This window comes from Apodemus sylvaticus, chromosome 15 (genome assembly GCF_947179515.1).
Source record: "Apodemus sylvaticus chromosome 15, mApoSyl1.1, whole genome shotgun sequence".
NCBI lineage: Eukaryota > Metazoa > Chordata > Mammalia > Rodentia > Muridae > Apodemus > Apodemus sylvaticus.
In genome coordinates, this window is record NC_067486.1 from 70,430,468 (window position 1) to 70,451,915 (window position 21,448).

The following is a 21,448-nucleotide window of genomic DNA, read 5'->3' on the forward strand; positions in this document are numbered from 1 at the left end:
CCAAACTGCCCTGGGCCTTCTCCTTCTCCTCCTCCTCCTCCTCCTCCTCCTCCTCCTCCTCCTCCACCACCACCACCACCACCACCACCACCACTGCACAGACATCCCCTGGGAGAGGGAAAGGGATGGATTTCCTGAGCCTAAACGGACAGAGGGTGTGAAGCTTAATTTGGAAATGCTAGATTGGAATGTGATTGGATTCTCTTGGACAGAATCTCCCATCAGTCTTCACTCCAGGAAATCCGAGGGCTGCTATGTGGGGCCACATGGCAGGACAGTCCCTTCTTCAGCCCAGAGCGTGACAGCTGGAGGGGACTTAGTGCTGACCTTCTGGGTTAGCCTGCCGTGTAAGATGGCCCGGCCAGGGGAGGGCCTTCTCTTCCTCTCTTTGCACCTCTTCAAGGTGGGGTCCAGGGCAGGTCTGGGTACAGAATATAGCATCTGGCACCTAAGAAGCACTAACTGTATTCCTGGGATAAACCAATTAAATAAGAAGCAGCTGCTTTTGATGCATTCTTGAGCCTAGGCTACGTCCCACAAGCCTACCTCAAAAAGCTTTATAAAGAATAAAACAACAGCAAGAAGAAAACCCAGAGTCAAACAGAGAGAGGGGAATAGAGGAGACAAGGGGATGGGAAGCTAAGGTTTAGAGTAGACACATGGTATAGCTTTTAAAATGTCCTGGAAGGGTAGAGGGACATCACGATGGCTTTTGCCACCAAGCCTGACAACCTAAGCTCCAGTCCCAGAGCCTACTCCATAGAAAGAGAAAAAGAACTGCCACAAACTGTCCTTTGACCTCTACACATGCTCCTCGGCACACATACGCAAATGAACAAATGAATGAATTGGTCTCGAGGTATAAAGCATGTCCTTAGAACTTTGTCCAAGCCTTTGAAGAGTTACAGGTCCACACAGCTTGACCCCACCCAGGGACTAGGTCTACGGAATGGCAGGTCCCAAGACTCTTGTCTCAAGCTCCAGGAAGCAAAGGGTACAACGTTCCCAATGTTAACATTGAATTGTTAACAATTTTAACATTAAATGGGGGTAGGTGACCTTGTCACGCTGGTAGAGATTAAGGGGAGAGTCTGTCTCCTGGGTAAATTGTTCTGGCTTCCTCCTTGTCCCCTGTCAAGGATTTAAAGAGACAGCTTTGCTGGGATAAAAAGCATTTGATGGCAGAGATTCATTAACTCTTTTATTTTTATTTTTTTAAGATTTATTTATTTTATGTATGTGACTACACTGTGGCTATTTTCAGACACTCCAGAAGAGAGCATCGGATGCCATTACAGATGGTTGTGAGCCACCAGGTGGTTGCTGGGAATTGAACTCAGGACCTCTGGAAGAGCAGGCAGTGCTCTTAACCACTGAGCCATCTCTCTAGCCCCCCCTTTCACCTTGTAAGAGGAATTTTCAGGCACCTAACTCCCGGCCCCCTAACACTTCACTTGTGAATTAATTCAGGAGTGAAAATATCACATCGATCAATAGCCAAGAAGAGCCTGAATGTTCATTCATCACTCCTATGTGGATGGCATATGAACTTTTAGTGGACATTTTTTGGAGTGGAGGCTATCAATATTACATATTCAAGAGAAGATGACTTGGTTGGCAAAATGCCCGCCACACACAGGAACACCCGAATTCAGCTCCCCAGCACCCTTGTAAAAGCCAGGCATGATGGTGTGGAAGCAAGGATCCTTGGACACCACTGGCCATTAGCCTAGCCAAGTGGAGGTCATGGGGGGGGGGGCCCGGGGGAAGGAAAGGGGGAGAGGGGAGGGGGAGAGGGGAAGGGAGAGAGAGAGAGAGATCCTGTCTCAAAAATATGAGGGGGGCTGGGCAGTGGTGGAGCACGCCTTTAATCCCAGCACTTGGGAGGCAGAGGCAGGTAGATTTCTGAGTTCGAGGCCAGCCTGGTCTACAGAGTGAGTTCCAGGACAGCCAGGGTTACACAGAGAAACCCTGTCTCAAAAAACCAAAAAAAAAAAAAAAAAGAGGGGGACAGTGGGGGACAGTGATCCAGGAGCATACTCAACATTGACCTCTAACCATTACACACGTGTACATACATGTACAGGTTTACACCTCACATTTATATGCACCACATAATAAACAAGATATTCAGTTAATTGTTTTAACTAAGGAGGAAAAACAAAACAACAATAAAAAAAAAAACCCATAAGCTCAAGAACTGTTCACTATCAAAAAAAACCCAAAACCAGGCATGAAAAGCCCTCTTAGAGTTGCTTCAGTCAGAGTTGTTTAAAAGAGTTCAAAACCTTTGGGATATTGCTAGTTCCCTTGGCTGCCCCCTAGAGGTGGGACGTCAGTCCTGCAGCTGAGCGCACCATACGCCTCAAACACACCCTGCCCTGATGACTCAAAGGCCATCTGACCTGCAAGCCTTTTGCCTGAGGACTACACTCATGTTACCAGAATAACATTACTGTAACTATTATTTGTAACTTTAGTTTTTTCAAAGTCTACTTTTAATGGTGGTCCTTAAATACATTAACCTCCCTTTTATCCCACCAGAGGCAGTGGAAAAGAAAGGATACGGGGAAGTGGACCTGGTTAGACAGGTTCTTTGGAGCAAATCCTGTCTGTGTTGTCTGGAAATCCGCAGATCAGTTCACAGGGCAGCAGCGGCAGCTCAATCCACTCGCAAACACTTCCCGGATACACCAACAGTCCAGTTCGGTAGAGTGGGGATAGCAAACAGGAATCCGCACTACCTAGCAGAGACAGCCAGGTCTCAGTCTCAGGGACCAGGAGGAACACCAAGAAGAGTTGTCGGCTGTGAGGAAGAGATCGGCCAAGACTAAATGTTGCACAGTCAGCTCTATGAGCAAGCCTCGCTCAGCCTCCATCACTGTCCGTGGAGTTGTATTTATCCCTCCACACATCACGTGTCCTCCTCTGGTCTAGCCTCAGCACGAGCGAGCGCCAGTCTCAGCTGACATCACTCTGCCAATCAGGCCAAGTCCATGGAAGCAACAAGAAACTGCAGCACACTGCCAGGAGGTTTTCCGTGTGTTTCTCTCTATGGAGTCTGGACCAGTGGAGCTCAACTGCACAATGTAAGGCAGAACAATACATGCGAGTCATTAGCAAAGCATCCTTCATCGTGTGTCCTTTCAACTGATTGCGTTAGCAGAACATCCTCTCTCCTGTGTCTGCTTCAGCCAAGTGTTCCTTCACGAGTTTGCCTTTGTCTTTCACCCGTGTCTTACTCAGGGTTTGCATCCCTGCACAAAACAACATGACAAAGAAGCAAGTTGGGAAGGAAAGGGTTTATTCAGCTTACACTTCCACATTACTGTTCATCACCGAAGAAGTCAGGACTGGAACTCACACAGGGCAGGTACTTGGAGACAGGAGCTGATGCAGAGGTCATAGAAGGGTGCTGCTTACTGGCTTGCTTCCCCTGGCTTGTTCAGCCTGCTTTCTTATAGAACCCAGGGCTACCATACCAGCCCAGGGATGGCATCACCCACAATGGGCTGGGCCCTCCCCTCTTGATCACTAATTGAGAAAATGGCTTACAGCTGGATCTCATGGAGGCATTTCCTCAAGGGAGGTTTCTTTCTCTGTGATAACTCCAGCTTGTGTCAAGCTGACACACAAAACCAGCCAGTACAAACAACCTGTGTCCACTTCAGGAAAACATTGCTTCACATGTTTGCCCCAGCAAAATACCATTCAACACGACTGAGTTTCCAAAGAACCCTTAAGTTTCCACTTCAGTTGTTACTATACACGCTTCCAAAGGATGGAAGCAACTTGCAATTCTACTCAATCATGACACCTGTGAGCCATAGCAATGACCAGTGTGGAAAGAGAAACTCAACGGTGTAGTAGTGGTATGTATACCCTGGTGGTAACCAACAGCTCTCTAATTAGATTTAAGTAAGGTCTGTTCAACAAGAGGGAAATCATGTCTGGTACTAGAGACCTAGTCAACTACCCAGGGCTAGTGAAGTCATGGATCTTGGAGGGGGAACCTACAACAGCTACTTTAACATAATAATCCCAATATAATAATCCCAACTACATTCTAATTATTTATGATAAATATTTTCAGATAAGTGTAGTTCTCCTCCCATCAAAGAAACTTCTTTTGTAGCAAAGACCATTACAGAAACCCACAACAGATGAAAGTGCAGAATTGTAGAGCCTATTCCCAAATGATACATCCATTAACCAACTCTCAACCCTAAGGCCCAGGAATCACTGCAGCAGAAGGAGAGGAAAGAGTAGAGGAGACAGATGAATAGAACATTTGCTGTGAGACTGTGTCTCTTAGAAACATCAGACACGGGCTGAAGAGATGGCTCAGCAGTTAAGAACACTGACTGCTCTTCCAGAGGTATGGGGTTCAATTCCCAGCAACCACATGGTGGCTCACAACCATCTGTAATGGGATCCCATGCCCTCTTCTGGTGTCTGAAGACAGCAACAGTGTACTCACATACATGAAATAAATAAATCTTTAGAAATGTCAGATGCTATGTTCAGGAAGCCTTACCAACATGGTTGGTAAGGCTAAACATGGGGTGAACAAGCGGGACCCCAATAGACATGGTAACATGGATGGGAAAAGTTTAGTAGACCTCAGCTCAAGATCGAGAACCCCAGGGACGAACCCCAGGGAAGAACAATACCAATTTGTTATCCAATATCACATAGTTTCGAAAACATACACATATAAGTAACAATATACAGACTGAGCAGGTTGCATTTATATATTGAGGAACACACACACACCAATTAAAGAAAAAAGGCCATGAATGTGAAATAGACCAAGGACAGGAGTGTAACATAGGAGGCTTGGAGGGAGGAAAAAGAAGGGGGAAATGGTCTAATAATGTTATATTTTAAAAATAAAATAAAATAAATAAATATCAGGCTTTCAAGTGCACTTTAAAGGTAGTGGCCAAGAAGCTTCTCCAAGGTCATAAAGAAAGTCAAAAAGAACGTCAGAGATCCTCAGACTAAATTTTTAATATCCTTTAGTGTTTCTTGTGATTTAAGCGCTGGCCCAGGTTGTTCAAAATGCAGGAATACTTTAGCTTAAATTTAGTGCTCACAAACACCCCACAGAACAAACTACAACCCTGTTCCCGAAGTTTCTCAGTACTGCTGGCTTCTTAGAGCATGGCTAAGGCCCCTCAGTGTGCAAAGGCAGAGCCTCGAAGGTCCGCAGGGCATCATCATTACTGTGCCTCTGACTCTAAGGTGTAGCAGGGCCAGCTCAGAGTCAAGGGGAGGAGAGAGTCTTTAAATCTTTGGGGGTATTGGGGAATTGAACACAGTGCCTCCTTATACCTGCTGGACAGCTACTTCCCTAGTCCAACCTCCACTCCTTGACTAGAGGACTTAACTTGATAATTCAGAGAGCAGAACTGACCTGAGACAGGATCCACTCTCGGGACAAGGGTAGTAGAACCAGAGAGGTCTCCCGGGCCAAGAAGGAAAGCCTCCTGCTGTAGCCTCAGGCAGGTTTCTGGTTTGTTCCACAAGTCAAGGGATCAGTCACTGTTCTCTGAGAATGACCACATCTAGGCAGGTTCTGGGTGGAACTTATAAAGAGATGTTAAGAAGAGCTGGGAATCATCTCTGATGCCGGCCCGCTAGTGACGGACCCACAGAGACATTCAGGACCCGGAAGAAGATGGACAAGTGTGTGCTGGGTTAGCAGCTGATCTTAGCCTGAACTGGGAGTCAAAAGGGGGAAATATTTTCCTACAGGTTGTCAAAGACTCATTTTAAAAAATGCAGATATGTTGGATATAAAAGTAGCACAAGTACTTGGGAACAGGGAGGAAATAGTTACTACCCATCCTCTCCTGACACAGGCTAGCCTCATAGCCCAGTCTCGTGAGTGGATGCTGTTAGGCTTCCTGGGAAACTGATAAGGGATGTATGTGACTTTGGGGGGGGGGATGATTTCATCTTAGAAGGAAGGCATCAGAATGAACTTTCGAGTCTTTTGTAAAGAATTCAGTTGAGGAAAATCCTGCTGGAGCTGGGCATTTCTTGAGTCTCGGCAAAGGAGATCATTTACACTACAGGCGATGAATTGCGATGAATAGGCAAGACTTCCCTGGTCACTTCTTGAAAAGCAGGGCTTGGGGAATCGCTGGTGAGTGAGGCCTGCCAGCAGGGCCTGAGGTGGGGCAGGGAGGCGAGGGAAAAGCCAAGGCAGGTTGGACTGCAGTGCTGGGTGGCGCCAGGATGCCCAACAGATTTGGGGAATTTTTTTGCCTGCTTGTTTAAGCAAATCTTATAAGTCCCTTGACATAGACAACTCCAGTTGTCAACTTGACACACCCAGGAAGGAGGAAGCTCAACGGAGGAATTGCCTTCCTTAGATTGGCCTGTAAGTATGTCTGTGGGGCATTTTCTTGATTGGTAATTGATGTAAAGGGCTCAGCAGCTGTGGGTGGCCCCAGCCCTGGGCAGGTGTGCCTGGGCTGTTACACAAATAGAAGCAAGCCTGTATGCAATGTTCTTCCATGGTCTTGGCTTCAGATCCTTCTTCCAGGTTCCTGGCTGGAGTTCCTGCCTTGGGGTCCCTTGATGGTGACTGTGTGACCTGTAAGCTGAGCGATCCCCTAAGTTGGTTCTGCTCGGTGTTTATCACAGACAACAAGAGCAGACGAGGCTAGCCCTATTGCAATACAGGCATTTCTTTTTCTTTTCTTTTTTCTTTCTTTCTTTCTTTCTTTCTTTCTTTCTTTCTTTCTTTCTTTCTTTCTTTCTTTCTTTCTTTCTTTCTTTCTTTCTTTCTTTCTTTCTTTCTTTCTTTCTTTCTTCCTTCCTTCCTTCCTTCCTTCCTTCCTTCCTTCCTTTCTTTCTTTCTTTCTTTCTTTCTTTTTTTTTTTTTCCGAGACAGGGTTTCTCTGTGTAACCCTGGCTGTCCTGGAACTCACTCTGTAGACCAGGCTGGCTTTGAACTCAGAAATCCGTCTGCCTCTGCCTCCCAAGTGCTGGGATTACAGGCGTGTGCCACCACCGCCTGGCCAGGACAGGTATTTTAATAAGTCCAAAGGATGCAGTTTGACCACGCAAACAGTTCACACACTCTCCAGATTGGAAGTTTAACATGTGAACTACTGATGGCAGCCCAGTACATAACGAAATGATATCAAGACAAAGTCTGAAGAGGAGGCCCAGGTGAGGCTTCTGAGGCCGCAGAGTCTAAACTCACTGGTCCCTTCCAAATCAGGTTGCACTTTTTGTTTGGCCAACTGTGTTTTCCTGCCTTCCAGTAGCATCCAATCAAACTCAGGGCTTTGCAGACACTAGCGCCTGCTCTGTCTTGAGCTATACCCCAGCCCCACCAAACGAGAATGCGAGATGCCATCAGCTGCAAGTGGGAGGGAAATTATATCCAGGATGTCAGTGTGGCCATGCACTGTCTACTTGACAAGCTCTAAACCACTTAAGAGACAAGCCTCTTTGAATATCTGAGGAAAGTTCTGGATTGGATTGAGTTGGGAAGATCCACATTAAATGTGGCTGGGGCGCTATGCTCAATGAAAAGAGAGAAATCCATCAGCTAGGGAGGCAGCTCAGCTGGTAACGTGCTCATTACAAAGGCAAAAGAGCCTGAGTTTGATCTGTGGCCTCCCTACACCTGAGTCTGGGTCTGCAGCATTCAAAATAAATAAATAAATAAAAATAAAAATCTAGCTCTATGGTGCTCTCCTGTAGTCCCACTGCAGGGAGGTAGAGGCAGGGGATTCCTGGAACTTGCTGGCCGTCAGCCTAGTAGAATCAATTAGCTCTAGACTCAATGAGAAACTGTGGGTCAAAAAAATAATATGGAGGGGGCTGGAGGATGGCTCAGCAGTTAAAAGCACTGTCTGCTCTTCCAGAGGTCCTGAGTTCAATCCCCCAGCAACAACATGGCGGCTCACAACCATCTGTAATGGCATCCAATGCTCTCTTCTGGTGTGTCTGAAGACATGACAGTATATGCATGTCACCAACTCATACAAGTCATACATGCACTGACATGTATACACATACTAAAATAAAAAAGAGGAAAAGAGTGGAACACTAACATTTCATCTCTTTCTGTCTCCTTTCTGCAGACGCAGTGTATTAGCTGCCTTCCTCAACTGCCGCCCTGCCTTTGCCGTCAGGATGCTCTGTGTCCTCAAACTGGGAGCCCAAACAATCCCTTCCTCCAGTTGCTTTTTGTCAGGGTAAAGAAAAAGGCGAGCAACACCGTTGGCATCTGCTGCATCTTTTCATGGGACCTGTGCTAATCTTGTCCCAGACACATTGCCTTTATACCTTTGGAACTGTGGCCTGACCCGTAGCTGGTGTTTTGGCTTGCCCATGACTTGAAGCTCCGGAACAAATACTGGATTAAAGATGGCTGACGTGGTTCCTTCGTACAGATGTGCATCACCAAGAGAAAATGGATTTCGGTGGAAGGTGGGGTGGAAGGAGAGTCCAGAGGTGGAGGCTGAAATACTGCAGAGTCTCTAGAAGAATTTGAAAAGCAGGGACGGCATGTCAGGTACGGAGGAGGAAATTTCATGAGCGGAGTTTTCGTATGGCTCAGCATGTGCCAACAGTTGCTGAAGGAAGAGAGTGCCGGGAGTGAGTGAGTGGCCCTGATCAGGGCCTGGCAGTAGAGCACAGCGTGCAGAAGGAGCTTGCCTAATGAGATGTGAAAGATATGCCAGAGCTGAGCAAGATGCAGGCATCCTTGGAAGGAAGAGAGGATAGAGGTCTCAGGCTGTCTCTTCCAGAACGGTGAGAAGGGACCGGAGTACCAGCACTTTCTACTCCTGCAGAGGACCCAGGTTCAGTTCCCAGCACCTGCGTGATAAGTTACAAGCCACCTGTAACTCCAGTTCCAGGGGAGTCGATGCCCTCTTCTGTGCTTCAGAGGAATCTGTACGAATGTGGCACACACACACCGCTCTTGGCATGGTGTGTGGGAGAAACGAAGCATTAGCCCCCAACTCTTAAGTTCCCACCTCTTTCCAGTAGTGACTGGGGACTGAGAGACCATGGTCTTCCAGAGATGGTCCAAATCCAAACTATAGGCGGAGGAAAAGAGAAGAAGGGGAGGACGGACAGGGGCAGGGGGATTATTAAAAGTTCAAAATAAAGCCAGGGAGTGGTAACACATGCTTTTAATCCCAGGAGACAGGCAGGCTGATCTCTGTGAGTTCAAAGCCAACCTTGGTCTGTACGGGGGTGGGGGGGGGTGGGACACCTAGGGCTACACAGAAAAACTCTGTCTCAAAATAATACAAAACAACAACAACAACAACAGCAACAGCAGCAGCAGCAGCAGCAGCAGCAATAATAAATATTGGCCAGAAGGCAATGAAGAGGGAAGAGGACAGAATTTAGGGACAGTACTTGAGAAACAAGGACGGGATGGAGGAGTCATGAGGGGGTAGGGGCGATGAATTTAAGGGGAAAACAGCACAAGATAAAAAGTTGGGAAGTAGAGGATCCTAGGGACAGGATTTACCCAAGGAAGGAGGAGCAGTGGGTCTGCCAAGGCTTCGGAGAAGGAAGGCAGAAAGTGTCTCTCCTCTCCATCTCTCTAGCCCTGAGGCACTCTCCTGGTCTGGTGCCTTTCCTTATCCCAGTCTTCAGAGCTTCTGAAGGAAGAAAGGCCATGCCAGGTGTGTGTGTGTGTGTGGGGGGGGGGATGGAGGGAGAGGTGTTCCTTTAAAACAGAGCATGCTTCCAGAGATCGGCAAGACTGAGAAGGGCCTTATCAGAGGACAAAAAAATAACTGTTCCTTGAAACATTTGTTCTACCTAAGGTAAACCTTGGATCCTAGGCCCTATTCCAGCCCTCATTAGAGAGTCACAAAATAAATAAAATTGTATATATATATATATATATATATATATATATACACACACACACATATATACACACACACACACACACACACACATATGTGTGTGTATGCATGCTATCTCATCCCAGGAAACAATGCTGTTTCCTCTTAACACATCTTAAATGCTGTTCAGTGCCTTAGCTTCTGAAATGGGCTTGACATACTGAATTTAGTCTCTTGAGGTCTGTTAAAGAATAATCCCATTTTATGGTCTTGATGGCTTAGGGATACATTTTATACCCATATATCAATGGGGGAAAGCTGATGGAAGACAAACTCTCTACCAGAAAGCACCAAGTCTTTCACAGTGCTTGTCAACCCTAGTAGGCTTCTCAAGGCTGGAGTGTTTCAAACTGCATCTGTAAAGATCATGTCTCACATGGACGACTAAATTATAAAGCAGGGGGAGCGTGAAAACAGATTGCACTTGTGAGAAAAAGTCTTTAAGCGAAAAGGTCTTCCTCACCAAGGCCGTGTCACTCCGCCATGTGTGGGGCCGAGAAGGAGAAACACAGGTAGAGACAGGAAGGATAGTCACAGTGAAACCTTATTAATTTCAATTACAAGCATTTACTTGGGCTGCAGTCGGGGCTCCCTCATTCTTGTTTCAAGGATTTATAGCATATGTAATAAAACCAGAGCCATGTTTACCTGCTCTGACTCTTTAAATGACGTTTCCCTGTGTTGTGTTGCTCTTAATTATATGTAGCTGTGCATGTGTGTCTTTCTGTGGGCATGGACATGTGAGTGCAGGCATCCCAGAGGCCTCTGATCCCACGGAGCTGGAGTTACGCAGTGTCCTGAGTTGCCGGATGTGGGTGCTGAGAACCAAACTGAAGACCTGCTCTCAACTGCTGAGACATCACTCCAGGCCCTCACTACATTCATCTTGTGAACGTAAAGTATCTGTATAAACCAGATTCAGACTCACTGCGTGTATTTTAGAAGTGACTGTTGTACCTCCTGGATAACTGAGATTTGGTCTTTCGCTAATTCAGACTGGCATAGGTGTTTAGCCAGACTAGTTCATTAAGTTCACTTAATTAGGCAAATAGACTAATGGGGAGAGCCTAGCCAGTGGGGAAGTAGGCTTCTGAAAAGGAGGGAATCCTGGGCAGATTGCATCTTCTTTTCAAAGAAGCAGAGTTGGGGGTGGGGTGGGTGGCGGTGGGAGGGGGCGGGGCAGATAGATGCAAAGGGTGGGAAAGAGGGAAAGCAGGAGTCTTTTACTCCATCCTGCTCTGATAATCCCAGCAAAGGGTAGGATCGCAGCAGAATACATCAGAGAAACTCTGTGAATGTGGTCTCCCTCCAATGCACTAGCGCAGAGAGGTTCTCAATCTTCCTGATGCTGTGACCCTTTAAATTCAATTCTTTATGTTGTGGTGACTCCCCAACCATAAAAGTATTGTCATCACTACTTCATAGCTGTTATCTTGTTGTTGTTATGAATTGTAACATAAATACTTGTGTTTTCCGATGGTCTTAGGCAACCCCTGTGAAAGGTCATTTGACCCCCAAAGACGTAGCAGCCTGCAGGTTGAGAACCACCGTGCTAGCTAGCGGAAGTATGAGTCTTATTAGGCTGTCAGGTTTCTAAGTATCTGAAGTGTGGCCTTTTTATTATAGTGGTGCTTTACAGGGTCCATTCTCGAGGTCTCAGTTTCTACATGTTAATGGTGGGTGGAAATAACGCTGGGCGTGGCTGACAGTCTGGAAGTCTGCCTCATACAGGTGTTATCAGTGGGAGAGCACACACAGAGACTGTGTTGATTCCTTCAGTGATTCCTGATTTAGCCTTCTCACCTCACTGGGTGGGAACTCAGACCTCAGAATCTTATGTGGACCCCCTCAGCATCTCCTAGGGAGTGGCCCACTTGGCACTGGAAGCCACATTTCCTGTCTCTCAGTCCGTCTCCTTGACTATGTTGACTATGGGTTTTTTGTAGGCAATGGTATGGTTTTAAGTTCTAGGCATTGAACCCAGGGTGTATAGGCCCCTCAGCAAGGGATCTATGACGAAGCTACAACTCCAGACCACAGAATGATTGATTAATCTTGAAGATAAGTATTTGACAATTTTCGGTAGGTAGACTTTGAGTATTTATTGATTATATAGGTAAATGTCATGTAATTGTAATGGTTACAATGCTAAGATAACTCAGAAGGCCAGAATGTTGCTTGGTGGAGAGTTGGGGTTTTGTTTGTTTGTTTGTTTTTGTTTTTTGTTTTTTGTTTTTGGTATCAGCCCTGAGTAACACTTCTCCTTTCATATCATTTAATGTGTAATGGCGTTAAATTGTTATTTTTTTCACCCCAGTCTCTTGAGGGCCAGGCTGTATTTAGCTACAGAATTCATGCCATTATTCCTCTGCTTGATTCAATAACTAGCATGAAATTAGAAACTATGGAAGAAACTGTGACCTCTCTTAGGGTGTGGTACAATTACAAGCAGATGCTAAAAATCAATGGGCAAAGGCCATTGATAGCTTTCTTTGTTGTTGTGGTTGTTGTTTTTCGAGACAGGGTTTCTCTATGTAGCCCTGGCTGTCCTGGAACTCACTCTGTAGACCAGGCTGGCCTTGAACTCAGAAATCCGCCTGCCTCTGCCTCCCAAGTGCTGGGATTAAAGGCGTGTGCCACCTCCGCCCAGCTCATCCTTAGTTTTCTTATCTGGTGAATAATATACTTCCTGTGGTAGTTTTGGAACCTTAATGGCTGATATACACTGTGGTCTTTCCACTAGGCACCATTGCAAAGGCTTCAAGTCCATTTACATGTAGACATCCAGTTAGACCAGCACCATTTGTTGAAGATACTTTCATTTTTCCATTGAATGGTTTTGATTTCTTAGTCAAAAATCAAGAGTCTGTAGGTGTACGATTTCATTTCTGGGGCTTCAACTCCATTGGTCAGCCTGCCTGTTTTTGTGCCAGTGACATGAGTTTTATTATTCCTGCTCTGTAATACAGCTTGAAGTCAGAGCTCCTCTACCTCATACCGCTACAAGTTCTTTTATTTTCAGATATTTTTAGGTATCCTGTTTTTTTTTTTCCATATGAAATTGAGAATTGTTCTTTCAAGGTCTGTAAAGAATTATGTTGAAATTTTGATGGGGATTGCATTGACCCCCGTAGATTGCTTTTGGTAAGATGGCCATTTTACTATGTTACTCCTACCCATGAGCATGGGAGGAATTTCAATCTTCTGAAATCTTCAATTTCTTTCTTTAGAGACTTCAAGTTCTTGTCTTGTGACTCTAGTTAGAGTCACACCAAGATATTTTATATTATCTGTGGCTATTGTGATGTGTGTTGCTTGCCTAATTTCTTTCTCAGTCTGATTATCATTTGTGTAAAGGAGGGCTATTAATTAATTTTTTAAGTTAATTTTGTATCCAGACATTTTGATGAAGGTATTTATCAGCTGTAGAACTTCTTCAGTAGAATTTTTGGGGTCACCTATGTATATTATAATGTCACTTGTGGATAGTGATTCTTTTGACTTCTTCCTTTCCAGTTTGGATCCCCTTGATCTCCTTTAGTTGTCTTAGTGCTCTAGCTAGAATTTCAAATACTTTATAGCCAGAAACTGGAAACACTGTAAATGTGCCCCATCTGAAGAAAGGATAAAGACAATTTACACAATGGAATCCTACTCAGGATTAAAAACAAGGACATCATGAAGTTTACAGGCAAATGGATGGAACTGTAAAAGATCTGAATGACCCACAGCCAAACATTAGGTGGAGGAGTTTAGGGAGTCCTGTGAAGGTCAGGAAAGTCTGAGAAGGGGGCAAAAGACCTACAGGGTCAACTAACCTGAGCCCCATGGGGGCTCCCAGAGACTGAGCCACCAACCAAAGCATGGGCTGGACCTACACATCTGTAAGACATGTAGCAGATGTGTGTCTTGGTCTCCAAGCAACTGGAGTGGGAGTGTCTCTGACTCTCTTGCCTGCCTTTGGATCCCTTTCTTGTAGCTGGGGCTGCCTTATCTGGCCTCAGTGAGAGAGGATGCCCTCAGCCCTGCTGGGACTTGATGTACCAGGGCAGGTTGGTCCCCATGGGGGGGGGGGAGCTCCACTTCTATGAGGAGAAGAGGAGGGAAGAATTGGAGGGAGGGTTGTGAAGGGTGGGACTGGGAGGAGAGAAGGAGGGCTGAGATGGGGTGTGAAGTAAATAAATTAATGACAAACATGCTAACAACAAAACCACAGCACAAACAGATGGATGATTTGACAGGCTCTCAAAACTTTTAGGGAATGAGACCCAGATCATGAGCTTCCAACCTGATAGCTATGTCTCAGTAAAACAAGAACGGAGGCAGGGAAGGAAGGCCACCTCTGCCCTTTCTGACCTCTAACAGAACTTGTATTTTAAACTGTAAATTCAGGGGGGAAAAAGATAGTAAAACATTAATTAAAAAAAGATGGTAAAACTAAAATTTCCCCATCTACATGTACATTTTAACTCTCTCCGTTTTCTTTGACAACCAAATCCTAACTCTTATTTCTGTTGTTTTTAGGTAGCCCAGGCTAGCCTAACTAACTGAAAATGACCTTGTTCCTTCCCTCCTTTCTCCAGCTCCACCTGCCAAGTGCCTGGGGGAAATTGTCACCACACCTTGCTCCTGACTTTTTTTTTTCTTTCCTTCCTTCCTTCCTTCCTTCCTTCCTTCCTTTCTTTCTTTCTTTCTTTCTTTCTTTCTTTCTTTCTTTCTTTCTTTCTTTCTTTCTTTCTTTCTTTCTTTCTTTCTTTCTTTCTTTCTTTCTTTCTTTCTTTCTTTCTTTCTTTCTTTCTTTTTTAAGTTAAACCGTTTTATTAGAGAAATGAGAACCGGCCACCCCTGTGGTCCAGGCAGGAGGCTTCGGTCTCCGGTTTCCTGTGCCAGAAAACAACAGGACACTAGGGGACACCCAGAGCCTGACTGGCCTTTGGGTTGAGTTTTTCTCCTCCCTCCTTGAACAGGGAAAAACTTCCCTGGTTTTTTCCTCAGTAAGAACTCATCTGTCTGGGCGCCCTCTGTTTAAACTCCTGTCCTGGCACCTAATATATCACCCGTGGGATTAGTCACAAGGGGATCTGTCTTGGTGGCTAACCAGGGCTGCAGCGCCACCAAGGTTGTCATCTTAGCGCCAGCTGCAGGCTGCCGGGCGCTTAGTAGGTGCTCTGGGTGCTTAGAAACGAGGCTCGCCTCTCTTGGTGCCCAGTGAAAGGCATTTTTTGGGGGGCAAGGGGTGTCCGAGGTGGTCCCTGCCTGCCCTCTCCGGTCCCGCTGGCCTGACTCCTGGCAGGGCCCTGCGGGCCTCCGGTGCCCCGACCCTGGCCCCCGCCCAGCTCCGCGGTTTCTAAACGCTGCCCGGAGCTACCGGGAGAACTGGAAAAACACTGGCAGGCCGCCCCACCCCCAGCGGGCCGGGCGGGCGGGCGGCCGCGGCTCTGCGGCTGGGGCCTGCTGCCTGGGCGGCGCTGGCCCGGGGCGGGGAAGCGGGGGCGGCGGCCCGCCTGTCAGCGGGAGCGGGCGCGGGCTCGTGTGTCAGCGGCTCCCGCCCCTCGCCGCCCCCGCCGCCGCCCGCCGGGCCTCCCGCCGCCGCCGCCCGCCCTCCCCGCGGCCTGGCAGGCTGCCGGCTGCACAGGCGGGGGTTCGCGCCGTTCTCACGACCTCTCAGGTTGCCTGAGCTCATCTGGGAGCTATTCATTTCCTGCCAGAAAGCAGCCGGGCCTGCTGAGCGAGCCACCTTGGCCGCGGGGCCGCCGGGGCCGGCCCGGTGTGGCCGCCCTGGGCCGCTCCCGCCCGGCCGCGGTCCCCGAGGCCTCCCAGGAACCCCGAGCCACCCCGGCGGGCGGGCGCGCGGCGGGGGCACTTCGCCCGCCCATCTGGTTGCACTTAAAAGCCCGGAGGAAGCGAGTGGCGGGTTGTTACCGGCCAAAGGGTGTGGGGAAAGTTAATTGACTTTAATGACAGGTTCCCCGTGACGACGGGGGTCCGGTTAAACCTCAGGGTCCCCACTGCAGAAACGCGTGGGAGGGGGGCAGGATGAGACCCGAGGAGGGGGCGAGCGTCAGTGGCTCACCCAGAATCGGGCCCTCACCCCTGCTTCTCCAGGTTGATGCTAGAAACCTCCGGAGAGCGGAGTAGCTCCAAGGATCTTCTAGGGGAGGCCCGCAAGGACCCTGGCCTCAAGGACAAAGTTTGGAGAAGTGTCTTATCACAGGAAAGATCGACTCATCTGGATCTGGTAGTGGGGAAAAGGCAGCTGGGTGTGCCCTGAGGCGGTATAATTAGGCAAGGCCCAGAGGATCTGCTGGGATGCCAGCATAAACTGGGATGCTTCTTCTCCCCCACCCCCAGCTACTTATTTAAAAAACAGCAGGGATACAGGAGGTAGCAGTGTCTAAGAAATCAATCTATACCATTTATGAACTTGGTCCTGTCCTAGCGAAGGGAAATGACTTATCCAAGGTGATGCCTGCCCCGATGTCAGTGGCATATAAGAATATAAAACCCCCCAACTAGAATGTAGTCTTTGTTATATTATACCGAAAAGGCTTCATTTAATAATGTAAACCCAACTTACAGGGGAGGGGGGGCTTTTCAAAAGAACAAATGGTCTATTTTCCTCTCACTTTACTTCTTCCGGGTACTGTAGCGAGACACTTTTGGTGACATTAATAAAGATGCATGAAGAAATTGAAATTTCCCTTTTAGTCCTTCCCCTCCCCCCAGTGAAAAAGGAATTACTTTTATGAAATTGAGATCCTGATGTCTTGATTTTTTCTACTAAAGAAGCTAAGAATTCTTGGTGGAAACAAGAGGACAGGGTTTCCCGGATTTTAATATTTGAATTTGGGATGTGTCTTCATGGAGTAATTGTTACTATGTTTATGTATAAACAGAAAGAAAAACGAGAAAAAAATGGAATGACAAAGAAGTCACTTTCTTTTGCAGAAAATAAGGCAAATAGCCAATTTAAAAAAAAGAAAAAAACCAACTGTCTTTAAACCTCTCTCTGGGGTCGAAGCTGAAGGTACTGGAAAGAACCGGCTGCTGTCTGCTAGATCATTCCTGTGATAGAGCCGCACTCCACACTGGCCTGTGGGAAAGGCTAGAGCCAGGCGGGGGAGAGGTAAGGCTTTTGAAACAAGACAGAAAATCGTTGGCTTTATCTTTGTTAGGAAAGCTTCAAAGATTGATCTCTCCCGCCTCACCCTTCTCCTCCCAGAAGCCGCTGCAAGGGAAAGAGGGTGGGGGGTTGAGAGGCTGGCGGGCGGGAGGGCGGGCGGCAGGGGCGGGGGCTGGGCGGAGGACTGGCCGGCTGTGGGGGAGGAAGGGCGCGCCGGCCAGCCCCACAGCGCGGCTGATGTGTCTGGTCTCGCAGGGCTCGTGGTTTTCATTTCCCCAACACCTGGATGCAGTCAAACACCTGGCCAAATCTGAGAAAATCTGACAAGCCTTTGTGATGGGATTTGGAAGAAATTCCCTGCAGATCCTGGCACAGTTTAAAGCTGTCCGCTTTGAGTTAGGACTTGTTAAGGAGGGTTGTGTGAGCTGAAACCCGAGACAACCCTTTTGCTTCTATCTGGAGCCCACATCTTGCCTGGAAATGGGGCATGACCAAGCGAAGGGGTCGCTTGCTGTTTGTATTAAAAGGGGGAAAACGGCCCGTGTGCCTGCCAGCGCAGCCCCCACATGCTTTCTCCATTAAAGTCGAGCGCAGAAACTTATCAGAAACATATGTCTGCTGTTAATCATCTGGCCCGGGCTCCACTTGGGAGTCTAACTAGTTGTCCCCTGGCAGAGAGAATCTGTTGACCTTTTCAGCTTGCTTGAAGAGGGTGAAGAGAGGTATTTCAAACTTTTGTGATGCGGGTGCTACAGGATGCCTAGCTGCACCTAAGGAAGGACAGACTTAAGATCCCAACACTGGAGGCTGCAGCGGGGCTTAGGTGCTTTTACTTAAGGAGGTTAGCGGCTACCCCAGCCAGGGAGGGAGTTTTGAGTCGCCCTTTCCAAGGGAAAAAAATGGCTGTTTGTCTTTAAGTTTATCAGGAAAGTCCCATCAAATGAAGTCTCATAAATTAGGTCTTTTTAGATCATTGAGTGTTGGTGAAAGGTTTGATGGTTCCTGTTTAAAACATTTAAAAAATATCCTATTTCTGAATTCCCAAACTACATGAATGTCAAGCCTCCCCGCCCCCCCCTTTTTTTTTTACAAATTTTGAAATAATCAGTTCTAAAACGTAAAAGCCTTCACTCTTTTATTATATTTTCTCAAATAAACTTCCCCAAAGGAAGATATTTTAAGAGCATTTTCAAACATCTTTGGCATCACATAAAAAAAGAAATCTCGTGTAAAAAACGAAATGTCATCTCAACTTTTATAATACAAAGGCGCAATCCAATATGAACATATAAAATATATACAAATGCAGTGCATGGTCAGTCACTTAATACAGCTCTCTACAAAAAGTAACTTTTTAGAATTAAAAAAAGCAACAAAGTAACCACCGAATTATAAAAGTCTCTCCTAAAATCCAAGTTCATATTTAGTGTCCGTCAGAAGAGAGAGGTGGGCTAGGGAGTTTATGTGTAGCAGTGGCTGGAGCCCTTCAGTTCCGCCAAGGCCTCCACATGGAGTCCGCAGTGAGCGAGGAACCGCTGGAAGGCGACACCGCGTTAGGACCCACCGAGGTCCCACTGTTGCTGGTGTAGACTGGGATGACCGGACCGCTGTGGGCGAAGGCCCCGTTGGGGATGAGGAAGGCAAATTGGCCGTCAGGAGCCGGCACCACTTGGAAGCCGCCAAAAACCTTGGCAGCCTCTCCAGCCTGGCTGCCTAGCTTGCAGGGTGCGCTGCCGGGAGGTGGCGCCGCGCCCCCGGGGATGGGCACAAGCGGCGGCGGCGCGAATGGCGCGTGCTGGGGACCGCCAGGTCCTGACGCGGGCGGCGGCGGCGGCGGCGCCTGCAAGGCGGGGTGCGCCTGCCCGGGGTAGGTCATGGCGTTGATCTGGGTCATGCAGTTGGCCAGGTGGCCCAGCAGCCGAGTGCGCACCTCGGTGTTAACGCCCTCACACGTGGACAGGAAGCGGGTCACCTCGTTCATGCACTCGCTGAAGCCGGCGCGGTACTTCCCCAGCACGCTCGGGTCTGTGCTGAGCGCGGCTGCAGGCCAGAAGGAGAAAAGACGGGTCACCGAACAGCCCTGGCCCCGGAGCCACAGCCTCCCGCCCTGGGAGGTCTCCGCAGCGCGCCTCCGGAACCACCTGGGGTGGGGAGGGTGGAGTAGGCTAAGAACAGCCAGCTCCTTCTCCCTAGGCTGGGGACACAAGCCAGGACACTCCCTCCATCTAAACCGATCTCAGCTCCAGATCTGCCACCCCTAGTCCCGCGCGCGACCTGACCTTGGGCAATGCCACCCAAGGCGCCTTCCAAACCCCACTTCCCCTCCTGCGGCAGAGGTTGGACCGGTGCTAAGCCACTGACCCCTTACTTTCTATCCAGCCCCAAACTGCCTCAGTCCTACGTCCTTTCGCCCTCACCGGCTTCCACCACAGCCAAGCTGCCCACCTCCCTTCTCGGCTACAACTGCTCCCTCCATTTCCGGAGCAGTAACAACTTGGGAGTTGTGGCTATAAATAAGACCCAGACCGTGGGAACGCGGAGTGAGCCAAGGCAGTAAAATGTAGCTGAATGCCTCTCACAACCGCGGGCGGAAGTCTGGAAGAAATCACCGCCGGCCGAGAGGGACACCCGCAGAGAGGAGACGCACGCGCGATCCTTACCGGTCATCTGCGCCCGCTGCAGGTTCCGGAGGTGCTTCACTGTCATTTCCAGAATGTCTGCCTTCTCTAGCTTGGAATGCCGGGAGCTCTGAGCAAAAGGAAACAAGGGATGAAAGTGAGACCCCCTCGTCAGCTGCCTCCGAGTTGTGAGCGCCCCCGCCAGCAAGTCCCACATCCCAGGGCCCTGCGGCCTCTCCCGCCAGTGGGAACGCAGTGCTGGCGGGGTAAGACCCCCACACACAGCAGGCAAAGAGATTATTTCTTTGTGCCTGGGAAATGTCATTACATTCGTAATTTAAAAAAAAAAAAAAGCATTGCTCACTTACATCTTTCTTAAGTGCATCCAAAATCAGTGTTTTCAGCTGGCTCAGACTTTCATTTATTCTTGCCCTTCGCCTCTTCTCCATGATAGGCTTTGATGACTGCAAAGAGAGGGAAAAGAGGTCCTGAGTTCCCACAGGATCTGCCATTTCACCCCGAGGTTTTCAGAGAAAAGTAAAAGGAGCCCCGCTGCGCACAACCCACTTAATTTCTCGGGGCATTAGAGAGACGCAGGTACTGTCTTACCTTTCTGTGCTCGGAGGCCGTCTTTGGTTTGTCCGGTGTCGTGTTGACACTGGCTGGGGTAGCAGCCACCGGGGAGGAGGAATTTTTCTCCATTATATCAGCTGGCATTTTCTATTTTTTTTCTTTCTTCTCAGTCCCCAGAGAATTTTATTTTTGGAATCCTTCACGCAAAAAAAAAATAATTTTTTTCCTGCTTACGTCCCTTTTACTTGACTTTCATAAGAAAAACTACTGAGCAGTTGAGGGTTTGTTATGTCTGAGGGCTACTTAGTGATCGGTAGCGCTATTCCAGGACCAAGGAGAGAGGTAGACAGGGGATTCCGCTGTTATCAGCACCAGCTCCAGATCCTGTGTGATCCGCGGGCCCTGGCGGCCTCTATATATATCTGGGACTGCACGCGAACGGCTCGTGTGAAACTTCCCAAACTTTCTTTCCCACAGTAACTTTCAGCCAATGGGAGGAAGAGACACGCGGCACCGCTCGTGGACTGCGCCCCCCCATTGGCCGCCAGGCACAAGGTCTGGCGGCCAATGGCGCGCGCCTGAGCCCGGGGCACCGGAGGCTACAACGTCAATCAAAAGGATTTTAACCCTTTGCTAACTCTTTCCTCTGGGCTTTGCTTTAGAGGGCTTTTTATTTTCCGCCTTGGTTTTGGTCTAGTCTATTTCTTTTGTGGCCAGGTCTTTGGTTTTTATTGTCCTTGCTACATGTGATATAGCTACTTGCATAATAAGTTCCTTTGAAAAATATTCTGAAAAGATATAGGCCAAGACAAAATTTAGTGATTGAAAGGGGAGAACAAGGTAAATTGGATGGATGTGTTTGTTACTCTAACCTCTTCGTAAATTCCCGCTCGAACTCTGTATGTTTAGGAGAGTCAAAACTGCTCAAGCGGTGGGGTAATACTACCCCCCCCCCAAGCTAAACACGCCCTTACCCTCCCCACAAATGCCTTCCCAGGCAGGGTTTTCGGAGCAAGGTGTCTTTTGGATGCCTCTCTCCCCTCCAGCCCGTTCATTCCTCTCCTGGAATTGCAGTCTTGGACCTCACGCTTCTCCAGGAAACAATCAGAATAATTTCCTACTGGGCAGAAAGGAAATGGAATTTCAAATGAAAAAAAAAAATGAACAAGGGGGGCTTTGATACGAATGCCACAGGAGGGGCACGCTCGCTCCTCCGCCACTCTCTCCCTTTC

The 21,448-nt window shown here is 48.1% G+C and overlaps 1 protein-coding gene across 1 annotated transcript; it reads right to left on the reverse strand.

Annotated features, from left to right (window-relative positions):
• Window positions 1-18,143: 18,143 nt before the first annotated feature.
• On the reverse strand, window positions 18,144-20,625 carry Hes1 (hes family bHLH transcription factor 1). Its single transcript, XM_052158263.1, has 4 exons — window positions 20,253-20,625; window positions 20,012-20,107; window positions 19,686-19,773; window positions 18,144-19,065 (listed from the first exon to the last, which is right to left on the reverse strand). Exons 1-4 carry the CDS (start codon window positions 20,358-20,360, stop codon window positions 18,512-18,514), a joined length of 846 nt encoding a protein of 281 aa, XP_052014223.1. The 5' UTR covers window positions 20,361-20,625; the 3' UTR covers window positions 18,144-18,511.
• Between the last annotated feature and the right edge of the window lie 823 nt (window positions 20,626-21,448).